This window comes from Prosopis cineraria, unplaced genomic scaffold (genome assembly GCF_029017545.1).
Source record: "Prosopis cineraria cultivar Desert tree isolate PC_DT_omini unplaced genomic scaffold, ASM2901754v1 PC1, whole genome shotgun sequence".
Taxonomy (NCBI): Eukaryota; Viridiplantae; Streptophyta; class Magnoliopsida; order Fabales; family Fabaceae; genus Prosopis; species Prosopis cineraria.
This window is the reverse complement of record NW_026555332.1, coordinates 52,075,163-52,089,685: the sequence shown is the minus strand read 5'-3', so window position 1 is coordinate 52,089,685 and position 14,523 is coordinate 52,075,163. Positions and strand designations below refer to the sequence as shown.

Below are 14,523 nucleotides of genomic sequence, written 5' to 3'. Positions count from 1 at the left end.
GAATGTTTCAACAAACACTTATACATTTTTTAAGCATAGAGGTTAAATACTTGAACTTAATTTACAGTAAAAATAAACATTTTCTAAACTTGATGTTTATGAATAGTTTTTCCAACTTTTTAATTGTTAAAAATTGTAAAAATATAAATTTTGGTTAACATAAACCATAAGCCATTGGATGACTTGTTTCATGCTCACGGAATGTCAACCGTCAAATGGGTGGTGGGTAGGTGGGGCAAATTAGGTGTCGTCGGCCCTTTCTTCCCCTAGCTGCTTCTATTCCGAGAAGCCGAGAACTCTCGTCTCTTCTTCTCCATCGCCAGCTTCAATTCCGATTTCCCATACTTCTCGTTCCCCAAGGCTCCTTCACACAGTCACAGAGTAACCTAGAGCTTTAGCAATCTGACAAATGGGCGTACACTCGACGGTAATGGAGGCGATAACGTGCTACACAGGCCTATCTCCTACGGCCTTCTTTACCATTCTGGTTATGATGGTTATGGTGTACCAAACGGTCTGCGGGATGTTTGTTTCTCCTGAAGATTACAATAAGCCCCCAACCATCACCGCTCCAAACAATATTGGGTTGGATGGCGTGAACGTCGACGCTCCTGAACCGGTCCAAATGGGAGAAATGACTGATCAGGAATTGCGAACCTATAATGGCTCCGACCCCAATAAACCTATCTTAGTGTCAATCAGAAGCCAGATCTACGACGTGTCTGCTGGCAGGTACTTCCAATCTCCTTTTTACTCCCCCAACTTGATGGTTGGACTTTAGTTTTACCAGTGACTGTTTGACTAGTGGATGAAAGTTTTACGAACATGACTGAGATTGCGATAGCTAACAAGCTACAAATTGACCAAGCTTGAATACGAAACCAAGCTCGCTTTCTGGGTGGTCGATAGCCGTGTAATTCTTTGATTTCGTTGTTGCTTGCCTAGTGGATGGGAAAATGAAGCAAAATATGTAAGAACTTGAATGACTAATGGGTGTCTTTGTGATTATCAAAAGCCAACGAATTGAACAAGGTTATTAGCGTATGCCAATTACTCTTATTTTCTTCCATTGCGGGATCTAGATCAGTGATCGTTCCTGCAAGTGCATGAAATCGATGAAGTTAGAAGACCTTGGGAGTATTGCAAGAGTTGAACCAAAGGAAAACAGTGATATTTGTTGTTTAACAAACCAAACAATAATTAAGAGAGAATCATATTGAGCAAATTATTTGAAACAATGATTAAAACCAAGAAGCAATAAATAAATGGCGATCAAATCCGTCAACAAGCGCCAGGAGTCGGGGTTTACTTATCGGGATTCCCTTACTCATGCTCAAATGAAATTCCTGAGCAACTAAAATGAGATCATTACCAAATTATCTTAATTACCCCCTAGTAGATTAAGGAGCGTTTAACTAGAGATGAATTAGCTTCTGCTATATCCGAAATCTCTAATTAAATCCATTATGCCACGACCAAAGTCACCATAAACACTTAGATTGTCCCTAACCCAGTTATTCATGTATGTTCCCCTAGGTCTAGATTCACTCTTCTCCTTATAGTGAATCGAGCAAATCCATAGGCAAAAGGCAAGGTGGCTAACCAAACAATCCAGAATAATAATAAGGAAAACAGAAATAATTGCATTAAAAGCTGTAAATGAGTCAACTAAGAACAACAGGAATCGAAAAGAGAAAGCTCATCCTAGTCAGGATACTTTCTACCCTGATTGGAGGTTTCGAAATAATAAAACATCATAAACTCAGTCCCATGTTCATAAACAACATTAGATGAAAAGAAGAAAAAGGGAAGAGAGGTTCACCTCCCAGATCAGAACATGTGCTCTTCAACTCCATCTTCAGCCATCTCCAGCACTTATGTGTGACCAGATCCCCAAATAAGGAGCCCTAGCTCGCATTTTAAGTGTTTTCACACCCTAGCAGAGAGTTCTCCACCTAAAATCTCGTATCCCTTCATTAAAAATGCCCTACAATTCATTCAGCGTTTTAACTGATGTTTGCCATGTGTTTCTGGTCTCAACCGTAGACGGTCGTGGCCTTCACCATTGTCATCCGTGTGCGGGCAAGACATGAACAAGCTTTCTCGCCCTGGTCCCCATCCGCGAACGGGCAAACACATTCTTTGTCTCTCGACTACAAACGGTTCAGAATTGGATATTCTTGTTCCACGACCGGTTTCAACCGGAGGCGTCAGTCTCCTTCAGCCTCGTTCATCCGCGAATGGTAGAATTTTCTTCAAGCCTCCGACGGTGGACGGTGATAGTTTCTTTGGCTATATCTACCATTCGCGGTGATCCTCTTCCAACTGGCTATATCCGCAAGCGGTGATAGTTTCTTTGGGCCTGATCCGCGAACTGTGGTCCTGATTTGGGCTCTCAGTCCGTTTTGCCTTATGTTAAGCCCAATTTTTCTTTATTTTATCTTCTTTTTTCTGATTTCCATATATATATATATATATATATAAACAACAAATGAGGCAATAATGCATGATTTTTCCCAATTTAACACCATAATAAATCATTTTAAGCTCTAAATGCAACTACGACAGTGGCTTGTCAATCAAACTCAGCTTCGTGCTTGCATCTCTTAAGGATAGCAGATAAATGTATAATTTGGCATGCCAGTTAACTGCTAATACAATCTTGAACTAGTGTATGCTTGACAAAATGAAAATGGGCAGAGGGCAGCTATTGACCCTTTGTTCAGCTTGATGATTATCCTAAGTTCTTGTCTATTCTAGTCCTCTGAAAATATGGGACAAAATTATTTTTCCAGTTCATTTGATTTGTATAATCTCATGAGATTACGGCATTAGGCACCGAACATATGAATTTAATTACAGTTAACTATCGTATTAAAGAAAAAGAGCAAACTCAGAGCATGGTGACTAAATCACAAGTTCTACGGGGAAGATGGTCTCGTTAAATCTTTGAAATGATGTTAGCCACCAGTCGCTATCTGCTTGCATGATCTGAGTTTGCACTAAGGTGACGTTTTGGCGTTCTTTTCTTTCTTTCTGTCTGTGTGTATGACTTTTGAATTAAAGTAGTCCATGTACTTCGGTTTATGGTGTGCTTGTAAGAGTCTGTCATGGTTTGTTTTGTAATGCTTCTAGATTCATTTGAAGATATTTCCAAACCATGTTGTATGATCATTAATTTTTTGCATGGTCATATGCAGGAATTTCTATGGACCTGGTGGACCGTACGCTATGTTTGCCGGAAAGGAATGCAGCAGAGCCCTTGCCCTCCTCTCTTTTAAACCGGAGGATATCAATGGGAATCTTGAAGGTTTGAGCGAGGAAGAGCTTGTAATTTTAGAGGATTGGGAATATAAATTCATTGAAAAATATGTGAAGGTTGGTCAACTTGTTCCTCAACAAAACACTCAGCCAAATGAGCACCGGGGAGAAATCTAAGGCAAACCTGTTGATGAATGCAAACCAGCAGAATAAAAACCATTTCATTGTCACGGGGCTTCCATTCGGTGCACTCAGTTGACACTGTAGAATATGACTGGTGTTTATTGTATAGATTGTGTTGGGTAATGACAGAAGGATTATTGTTCTTTTGAAGGCTGAGTGATGGTTTTGGACGGTGAGATATATTAAAGGGGAAATTACATCCAAGGACCACTCAAACAGACTATTCACAGAGAAGGACCAATACAAAATGTATTGTTGTTTAAATGAGAGTGTGGACTTGTTTTTTTTTTTTTTTGGTAATAGAACTTGTTAGTCCTTGTCTGCGGTTATTTTCCGGTTCTTAAATATGATTCTCTCTATATTATTAAATCCATTCACACGGATCCCACTCTTTATGGTTATCTCTCTCTTTTGCAAGGTCTTGTACGATAGTTGAGTGAATCAATTTCTGGATGTAAATTCTCATAATAGCTTAGCTATAATTAGTAGATTGAGATTTCTCAAATCCATGGTTGGAGGAAGCTATGCACACACGGCAAAGAGATCATTACAGTCCAACTCTTTTGCTTGAGAGAGACGGGCTTGTGAAAGCAAGACCAGTGAGATAGTAGGGTCAAATGAAGTTCATGGCTCGTGAGATGGGAAATTACTGTGTGTGTGTTTTTTTTTTTTTAATATTGGGGGAGGGGGCTGGGATTTTTATTTTTATTTTTGGTTTAATAAAAAACAAAACCATGAGCAGGAAATATTTTTATCAGCCAGCCTCAAAAAAGTAGTATGACATGTAAAATCATTTTATATCTCACTATGGCCTGTGATGTGATTAACTCATGTCTTTGAAGCACTGAGAAGAGATGGCAGCTGAATATTTAACATGGCTTTTTTCTTTTTTCTCTTTATAACAATGTGCGATCAATTAATTCTCTGTGTGCATTTTTCAAATCTACGAAAACGAGCTGTAACACTTCAAAGGTTCATGTTACACAATCTGGACAATATAAAATTAAAATGTAAAAAAAAATGTATTATAATATATTACACTTAACCTAACTTAAAAGGGAATCAATTTCAATGCTCACTGTACATGTGAACACCAAAAACTCATCACCTTTGGACAGGTTGGATCTAATTTTCATTGTTCAGATTTACAACTTTTCAACAAGTATTTTTTAAGTACATTTTATAAAAAATGATTATTATCTATTTTAGACTCTATATCACTAAAATATTTTTTTTAAAAAAATAAAAGTAAAAAGCTGTAAATCTGGATCATCCAAAATAAATCTGATTGTTCTAAAGGCAATGAGCTCTTGGTACTCATATGTATGATAAGTAGTGAAACTAATTTCACTTGAAAGCTTGCAGTTTGGTGTTTTTATTTATTATTTATTATATTTAATTTAATTATTATAAATTTATTTTAGCTAGTGTTTGGATTAAATATGAAACGTCGCTCAAATATGTCATAAGGCTAGCTGGGCTGGGTAATTGAAGTTTCAGGACCAATATAAACAAAAAGGGCCGGCCCTAAAGCTCAATAAAGATCACAACAAGTAAGCATGCCAAAATCCTGTCAGTTACAAGTATTAGACCGTTGGCACGAAGATACGAGCCTACATAATGCTGAAATCTACGTCCAAATAGTTCGATGAAATGGGCGAGTTATCAAAATGAAGAGACCGTGCCATGAGTTTCACGAGATTTTTGATTTTTCGATAGAACGTGTTAAGTTTCAAGGAAAAGGCATTCACTATTCTGACACTATAAATAGAAAGAGAAAATACAGAAAAAATTAGTCAACACTCCATCAAAGCTCGTACATTTTACATTCGTTAGCCCTTTTCATTTTTTAGTTTTTAGTCTGTAATCTTTTAACACTTCAATAAAATCATACACTTATTTTATCAAAGTCTTGTATCTTTTTACATTCGAGTGAACTGTGATAAAGAAACTTGAGACCCTTTTCGTTATCTATTGAGACTCAGCGTCTCTGACACACTTGATATTTGTTGTTCAACCATGAACAGATAGCATGATATTATATTTTTTACTGTTATTTTTAAAACATAGCATATATTGCCTATCATGACTCTCAATCACTTTGCCCCACTTATGTTCTTGTATTTCAGCCACCCATTCTTTTCATAGGATGCGCATTGTCATTACGTTTGATGTCAGCAATGTTTTAAAAATCAAATTAAATAATAAACCAAAATGATTAGTGAGTCATGATTGTCATGGTTTAATTGGTTAGAATGATAGTGAAATTGATAACACAATAATTACATAAAAATAGTATTTAAATGAAACAAACGAGTCAAAACATTTTATCTGCTTTAAGACCCTGGTTGTCAAGAACCACTTAAGTAAAGCAAGCCAACTTGGATTAATTGTCAAAACAGATCAAATGGTTGAATCAAACTACTTTCTTCTTCAAACGACAGTCTAGCCGGTCTGATCATCTAGGCCGATTTGAGTTTGAAAACACTAGTTGTTACTTAACCTTCTTGCATGGTTGTTATTGTCACATTTGATGTGATGTCTGACCTTGAAAATTTGGATAATAGGGATAAATTTTTTACTCAAGATAAATTTAAATTATTTTTTAAAAAAGTAATTTTAAATATTTATTAAATTACATTATAGGTAAACATTAATTAAAATTAAATACTAAACAACAAGGCATAAAAAGGATAATTTGTTTTCCAATCTTTGAAATTTCACTTTTGTGGAGAAAGTGTATCTTGTCTTGACTCTTATTCAGTGATCAAGTTTTTTTATTCATTGTATATCATTGTTATTTCTATAATTTTTAATGAGAAAATAAAATTATTTGTACAAAATAATTTGCTGCGTTTGATTGGTAACTGGTGTTGCCATTTGTTAGTACCCATGATAGGTAATTTATTTTTTTAAAATAAAATACTAAATATTTATTTTCTCCCTAACATTTAAAATTTCAGAGAAGTTTTCTATTTAAGCTAACGTCTATCTTAACGTTACAAAATTATTATTTCTCTACAGATAACCCAGAATAACATATTAAGATACATATATTTTATGCTATTAAACATTAGATAATATTATTTTAAATAATACAACATCGCTTTATATGATGCACCAAGCTTTTTTTTAAAAAAAAATTAACACATGATATCCCGAACTCGCCTCTAAGATTTTTTTTTTTTTAACTGACATTTGCTAGAGATTTATTTGATATATGGATATAGATATATCAAACATTACAAGTTTCAATTCTTTTTTAAAATTATATCGATGACCCTGCTAACTAAAGGGGTTTCCGAATTTTGTCAACGTCGATTATCCGCGCCTTCAATTTTTCTTAACAAATCTATTGGACCTTATTGAAATAGTATCATTTTTTTGGGCCAAAGAAACAGTATTGTTAATGGAATAAAAAAAAAAATGGAGGAGAGTATCAATCAGGAGCCAGCTAATGGACTGATTAAACATCAAAAGACTGTCAATCAGCAATTAATGAAACCTTGAATTTCCTCCCGAGTCCCGACATCCTAAAACACACGCCGTGAAAATTACGCTGGTTCATTTGCACCGACCTTTTCTTGCCGTGTTGCCCTCCTATAAAGTATAAATTTCCGTTAACCCTGGTAAATTACTTGTCGTCCTTCCAAGAGCCGTATGTTCCTCCTTGTTCTGGTTTCTTGCCTGTCACTTCTGCTGCGAGATTTCTGAGTGTGGTATCTACTGTGGTCTTTCAAGACTGTGTGCTTAATCAATTCTTCCATATGAGTGGCGTCTTCTAAGCCCTGTCATGGTATAATGCACTAGCTCATTTTCTTCGGTACATTGTTGCTTTTTATTGGAGGATGAATTACTTTCTGCAGGCTATGCATAAATGTGTGATTTTTTTTTTTCCCTTCTTCCAGGATAATACCACTGACTCTGTCAAACCAGTGGCGGACAAGTACAATGTTGAAGCCGCCGAAATCTTGGCGAACGAGGCTCAGGTTCGACCCATTTCAAGTTCAAAATTTCCTGTCTTTGTTATAGAACCTTCACCCCCTATGTGAACAAAGAATTATTCAGTCCTCGTATTTCTCTCTTCAGAATTTACCAATTGCAGAGGCGACACCTATATACGAACAACTTCTCACATTGTTTCCGACAGCTGTGAGTGTTTTTATTTGGTGCTTCATTTATGTTCCTCAACTGTATCGGCGGAAGATTTGTTGTAGAGGTATAATTAGTAATTACTAATGCTTAACAAAGTTTGCTATTGACTCCAGGCCAAGTTTTGGAAGCAATATGTCGAGGCGTATATGGCTGTGAACAACGATGATGCAACCAAACAGATTTTTAGTCGCTGCTTGTTAATTTGTCTTCAGATTCCTCTCTGGTATGTCAATTCTTTAATCGTATTAGGCCAATGGCTGATGGAGTAAACTTACTTTCGGATCACTATAACTGGTGTCAATATGTTGTATCTCTCGTTTGCGCCTATTGTTTTGAACATTTGATATTCCATATGAATATGCTGTAAATTCCCGCTATTGGCATCTAAAATATTTGTTTTTGGATTTTTCTTTCTTGACCCCTCCATCTCTGCCCATCCTTTAATTCTTTGGTATTGAAATGAATAGAAATAGTCTGCATGTCACCGTAAAGATGATATCTGGTTTATGCATGGATGCTGTGCTCTGACGACTTTCCACGTATACATACTTTGAAACCATATGAATATAATATCTCAGTGTTTGTCATGATCGTTAGAGGCATTCTTAAATATCCACTTTGATTGCTTTCCTTGTAAAATGGAGTGGATATCCATCTTTTTATCTCTCTCTCTCTCTCTCTTTCTACTGGTATTATGTTTGCTTTATCTCTCAACTCCTTTTTTATCTTGGCTTTGTAGGAGGTGCTACATTCGTTTCATTAGAAAGGTTAATGAGAAGAAAGGGGTAGAGGGTCAAGAAGAGACAAGAAAAGCTTTTGATTTTATGCTCAACTATGTTGGTAAATCTTTTCCCTCAATCTTATCATCCTGTATCTTATAGGTCATTGTATGATATCTGTAGTTTTACTTTTTACTGATGGAGGAATCTGAAAGGTTTCTATTTGATGTACAGGTTAACATAGAATAATTCATTGATGTAAACCTTATCGAGTTTCAGGGAGGGGCTTCTGGGGAACTGGACGTCTTGAAGTTTACTAGCCTAAAGAGAGTGTCTTAGCAATTAGCATGTTACGTTTTGGCTAAGAGGAACTTTATATATAATTTTACTTACCGATTTTATTTAAATATCCTAATTTTCTTTTATTTTGATTAAATTTTTTTTGGCATCATTTTGGGGATCTGGTTATATATTTTCAATTTTTTTTTTCAACTAGTTAAAGTCACTCTATCAAATATGTGCTTGGGGGATTGGGACTGGAAGTAGCCTTCATTTATATTTTATATGTACTACTAGCAGCCTTCTCCTGTAAGATGTATTGCTGGAAAATTTCTGGTATTTGAAGCCTTATTTATAGTTATTATTGTTTTCCTAATATAACGTCCCCTTTTTATAAAACTGCTTAAGGATATTAAGGTTTGAGAGTGTACTTGGGGAAAAGGAGGGTAAAAAGATTTGTGGTCTATATTATTCAGAATGGCAAAATGGTGTTTTTTTGCCAATAATTTGATGAATTCCAATAATACATTGACAGGAGCAGACATAGCATCTGGCCCAGTATGGATGGAGTACATATCCTTTTTAAAGTCATTGCGGGTTTGTGTAGTTGTCCCCATCTTTTGTGCAAAATAGAGATGAATGGCATAATTCATTATTAATTTTCATTTATTCTTGTTGACTTCATTTTCAGGCTCTAAACTCTCAAGAAGAATCGCACCGGATGACTGCTGTGCGGAAAGCATACCAAAAGGCCGTTGTTACTCCTACCCATCACATTGAACAGCTTTGGAAGGAATATGAAAATTTTGAAAATTCTGTTAGTCGTCAGTTGGTATGTCTTAGATTCATACTTAATGTGAAATTGTGGCTTACTTATACCCTTACTTAAGAAATATTGAAGGCACGCTGTCTGATGGTAAATGTATTTCATAGGCCAAAGGATTGATATCTGAATATCAACCAAAATATACTAGTGCTAGGGCAGTCTACAGGGAGCGGAAGAAATATGTTGATGAAATTGATTGGAATATGCTTGCTGTACCACCAACTGGATCTGCCAAGGCAATTTTCTGCATCTTTGCGCACTAATTACAAATTACCAATGATAGATGCTTCAGAATGGTTTCTTTTGTTTCAACATGCAGTCGAGTTTCTCTTGGAAACATGCAACGGGATGAAACTGTTGGAAAGAGTGCTCTAGTACAATTTGGACAGATAATGATCAAATTGCAAACTTTATTTATTTTTTAACTATTAAAATACTGCTTAGCTTCCTGATATAATTCAGCACTTGTTACAGTTGTCATTTGTGCATGAAAGAAAGCAAAACATTATTAAGCTCTGATATTTTATAGGATAAACGCGCACACATAAATAAAGTCTTGGAAGTTTTTTTTTTTTTTATTGGCCTGCTTAAGCTTCCAATTATCATGTTTTTCAGGAAATTGTGCGTGCTAGAGGTACATACATATTTCTTAAAAAGTATATTGATAAAACCAATCTTGGATCTTCAACGAACTGCTTATGCTTTTTGGTTGAAGTAGTCCTCGATATGGTGTAGAAGTCTCAAGTGATCAAGTGTTCAAGCGCTTGATTCCTGTTGCCCCCTTCTTTCCTGATGAAGATTCAAGTTTTGGCTCAATATATGATGGGCCTTTGTCTACACTTCAAACCCAATGAGATATTAGTGAAACCGATAATGGGTTTTCTCATAAAAATTTAAGCTTTTGAGTTGAAGATTCTTGACTGAATGTGTATTGAACTTTATTGTGTGATTATTTGTCATGACCAGTCGTAATTTGTTTCTTTGACAGGAAGAAGGGCAGTGGATCGCATGGAAGAGACTGTTGGCTTTTGAAAAGTGAGAATTACATTGGTCTGTCTTAGCTTTTAGTTTTACAATCCCATTACTGATCCATTGTGGGGATGAATCATACAATTGATGCCGATTATGTTTTAGCTATTTTATTTTATGTATAGTTGTGCAATTCTTTTCTTTTTTTTTTTAACCTTTTCTGTTTTGATGTAAACATGCATCTTTTAACAAGTTGATACATCCATCAAAGATCTGGGCTGCTTGGCAAGGTAATTGGGGATTTTCTTACAAAAGGAGAGAGAATAAGTTGGTTGTAATAGTATAAAAGGCCGGCTAATTATAACTGATATGAAGGATTTACAAAGGGAAACAAGAAAAGGAAGACATGAGAGATCAAAATAGTCCATTCCTTTAAAAGTCTTTTAGGCCTATATTTTTTTTTCCCAGTTCCTTTTATAATAAAGGAAAGTAGAGAGAATAAAAAGGTAGCATAAATTACCAATTAAGCACAGCTGACAGAAAGGGCTAAAAAGGAGAAAAAAATGAAAAGAAAAACTATTAATTTTTTTTTTTCGAGATTGCATATTCCTGCCTCTCTGCATAACCTGTTAACTTAACCCCGAAAACCATCATGAGCTTTAACGCACAAGAAAGTCAGGAATGCAACCCTAACCCTTTGAGAATGAAGAGAATCTTGTTGCTTTGCATTACGTTGTTCCCATATACTCCAAATATGGGTCACCTTTGCATTCTTCATAGCAACTTTCTTTGTATCATCTCTGTCTTGCTTTACCTCTAAACCGGGGATGAGGGAAAGGTCTATTGCCTTTTGTCTTGGTTACTTTTAATCATTGAAGTTTCGTTGAAGGAATATTATTGATTTTTAAATGTTGTGTTTATGGACTTAGGACAACAATTTGGTTTATCTAAAATTTTCTTTAAAGAAAAAAATTCACAAAGAATCATCTTACAGCTGGGAAGTTGGGTTGCCAATATAACATATTTTTCTGTAAAAGAATCTGACAAATTATGGTGTTATGCATTTGTATGCTCTTAACCATTTAAAAAAGCTGTTAGATGAATATGATGCCTTGCCATCTTCATTTCTTTATCTTTATAGCAATTTATGCTGATCTATGCGACTAAGATTAAGTAATTGAAAATGGTTCTTATTAATCTTTCTGCATTCCAGAGGAAATCCACAGAGAATAGATTCTGTTTCCTCAAACAAGCGAATCATATTTACTTATGAGCAGGTAATATTAAATATACTTAGTTATTATAAATTTTAACCGTTCATTTTAGTTCTTCCCAACTGTAAGTTTTATTCTGATACTGTTTTTTTCAAATGTTTCATCTGAATTTTTGTGTCAGTTGTCAGTGCATCTTGATCCTGTTTAATGGATATAATTATTGCCAGCATGATCCCAGGTCCCTAATTTTGATACATCGAGGTCTCTAAGCATCCTCATTTGTTACTAGATGTTCAAATATACATCTTTAGTAGCTTTTGAACTTCAGACTTATGTTCCTAATCTTCCTTGCGTCTAAGTCGTGCTAATATAAATGGTTGGCTGCATCTTATCGACATTGTGGGGATGAAAAATATAATTGCTGCTGATTATGTTTTGAGTATTTGATTTTATGAGTACTTATGCATACTTTTTTTTTTTTCATTTCTTGTTTTGATGAAAACATGCATTTTCTTAATAAGTTGGTACATCCAGTCCTTTAAAAGTCTTTTTTAGGCCAAAAAAGTTTATTACCTGTCCTTTAATATGTTAAAGGAATTTTTTTTGGAAAAGGAGAGAATGGAAAGATAGCATAAATCACCCATTAGGCACAGATGAGAGGAAGGGCTAAAGGGGGAGGAAGGAAAAGAAAAACAATTACTTCCTTTTTTGGGCTGAAGTAAAAAAATTAATTGAGAGATTGAATATTCCAGTTCCTTTCCATCTCTTCTGTGTTTAGTTGAGAGATTGGAATGGGAAGCCATTATCTATTGACTTGCTGTTGGTGTTGATTGAGTAAAGAAAAGAAGTTACCATTCCGTTCCTATTCCCTGGCATGTCTAGCACTCTAGCTTTGGGATATTTGTTCAATTTATGATGGCAAAGCGTTTTTAGTTTATTTCCTAAAAGAGAAACCCTCTTTGCAAGCCATTCCTCAATCCAAGTAGGATTTACTATAATACTTTCATGGTTTTTAACTCACTTGTAAACTTACGTGAAAAGCAACTTTGAGCATCTAATTCTGTTTAGGAAAGTTCACAAGAATTATTTCTTTAGTACAGATTCTGAACTGGAATTTGTTGCAATAAATGAACAAATTTATCATGACAATACTCATTATTGACCTAGTTTATAAAGAACTATGTACTTAATAGTATTTTGTCCATGGGAAGCATTTCCATTGAACTTATGGCCTATCTATCCACTGAAAGAGGAAATAAAACCCCTCTCCCTTATTGAGATGTGGTATTATCATCATCGTTAATCATGCGTTTTACTTTTATTGTTTCCTTTTATTTGTCCTTTTATTTATGGGATTGCTTACTGTGTTGTGCTGGTATTCAGTGTCTGATGTATCTGTACCATTATCCTGATATATGGTATGATTATGCGACATGGCATGCAAAAGGTGGTTCAATAGATGCTGCACTCAAAGTGTTTCAGCGGTCGCTGAAGGCTCTCCCTGGTATGTGGTCCTTTTCTTCCATTAATTTAGTATATTTTTGAAATGCGTTTACTGTTGCCTCTATATCTCGAGCTTTTAATTGCAACCTTAAAGTTATTTTTTATAATGCAGCATTTTGCAAGGAACAAACTTTTGAATCCATGTCTTCAAAATCCAGCCCAAGAAGGAAAAAAAAATGTTTTGTGCTTTGAAATTATATGGCTATACATGTGTGGCTATGACCTGCGGAATCCAATTTTTCTGATGTCCTTAAGACTTAAAAGAGTGTCATTTTCTTTATCTTATTTGTCTTTGCCTTGTCTTCATTTGATGCCTACTGTAAAATCTACATTGGTTAAAGTTTGTTCTTATCCTTTGGCAGAGCTTAATATTGCATTTAATTCCCATCAATATGGTTCACAGGGAATTTTTGCTGACTTCTTTTTAGTAACCTCTTTGTTGGCATTTCATTTATAAGCAGATTCGGAAATGCTACGTTATGCTTATGCAGAGCTGGAGGAATCTCGTGGTGCAATTCAGGTGTGACAAATTGTTCAACTGTTTCAATATCTGCTACCATTTTGTTCTTTTAGTTATTTAATGTTTTTTCCTTTTTGCTCTCTCTCTTTTTTTTTTGGTTTTATGTCAGGCTGCAAAGAAAGTATATGAAAGCCTTTGGGTGTGATGTGGTGTCAGCACAACTGCACTTGCGCATATTCAAGTATGTGAAATAGTCCCCGAATATGTGTTTAATGCTCATCAGAGGTGTTGGCTGGAATAGTTGGGCGGTGAATGTGTTAAATGAGGGAGGGATGGATTTAGTGATCAGCCATTTTCTTCTGACATGTGTTATGTTTGATTCTGTAAAATTCAGGTCTGATCTTTAAGTTTGAATTATTCTGTGTGTTTGAACTGTTTTAAATTTGCTGGAGCATCCGATTTGAATACCCTTCCATCTGATGAAAAGCTCTTTAGTTAAATTTCATATTTATCTAAAGTGGTTTGCTCAGACTAGTTTAGTTGATTAGATAGCATTACATTTCTTTTTGACTAACATTTTCATTCTAGTAGAATATGTTCCATCAATGACGGGGCAAACAAATTTCCTTCCAGAAATGTAATATGTGTGTTCCATGATGCAGTTCATTCGCTTCCTAAGAAGAACAGAAGGTGTTGAAGCAGCTCGGAAGTACTTTCTGGATGCTCGCAAATCCCCAAATTGCACTTATCATGTTTATATTGCTTATGCTATGATGACCTTTTGTCTCGATAAGGATCCAAAGGTGCCACAATTTTCTCCTTTCTTTAAGTGACAGTTACTTGAGGTGAATTCTATTTTATTTTTTCACTGTAGATAGTGGGATTATATTATCTACAGAATCATGTGCCTGGTGGTTATTTTTATTCATTCTGCTGCTCTACATTTGCAAACAA

At 35.2% G+C, this 14,523-nt stretch overlaps 2 protein-coding genes and 1 long non-coding RNA gene across 4 annotated transcripts; 2 read left to right on the top strand and 1 right to left on the bottom strand.

Annotated features, from left to right (window-relative positions):
- Positions 1-60: 60 nt before the first annotated feature.
- LOC129294175 (uncharacterized) lies at positions 61-2,284 on the bottom strand. The gene is made up of 2 exons (XR_008589310.1): positions 1,823-2,284; positions 61-1,096 (listed from the first exon to the last, which is right to left on the bottom strand). It is a non-coding gene; the product is annotated as an uncharacterized LOC129294175 (long non-coding RNA).
- On the top strand, positions 196-3,912 carry LOC129294167 (probable steroid-binding protein 3). Its single transcript, XM_054932349.1, has 2 exons — positions 196-732; positions 3,201-3,912. The coding sequence occupies exons 1-2, from the start codon at positions 410-412 to the stop codon at positions 3,436-3,438; spliced, it is 561 nt and encodes a 186-aa protein (XP_054788324.1). The 5' UTR covers positions 196-409; the 3' UTR covers positions 3,439-3,912.
- Positions 3,913-6,953: 3,041 nt separating this feature from the next.
- LOC129292356 (cleavage stimulation factor subunit 77-like) lies at positions 6,954-14,523 on the top strand. 2 transcript variants are annotated; one of them, XM_054929924.1, is made up of 14 exons: positions 6,955-7,240; positions 7,353-7,433; positions 7,534-7,596; positions 7,713-7,822; positions 8,339-8,439; positions 9,133-9,194; positions 9,289-9,429; positions 9,531-9,659; positions 10,412-10,458; positions 11,606-11,669; positions 12,990-13,110; positions 13,571-13,629; positions 13,739-13,810; positions 14,232-14,523. In XM_054929924.1, the coding sequence occupies exons 1-13, from the start codon at positions 7,238-7,240 to the stop codon at positions 13,772-13,774; spliced, it is 1,017 nt and encodes a 338-aa protein (XP_054785899.1). In that variant the 5' UTR covers positions 6,955-7,237; the 3' UTR covers positions 13,775-13,810; positions 14,232-14,523. The 2 variants fall into 2 exon arrangements, with proteins under 2 accessions (XP_054785904.1, XP_054785899.1); XM_054929929.1 differs by lacking the exons at positions 13,571-13,629; positions 13,739-13,810; positions 14,232-14,523 and adding an exon at positions 13,222-13,433 and having other exon boundaries at positions 6,954-7,240.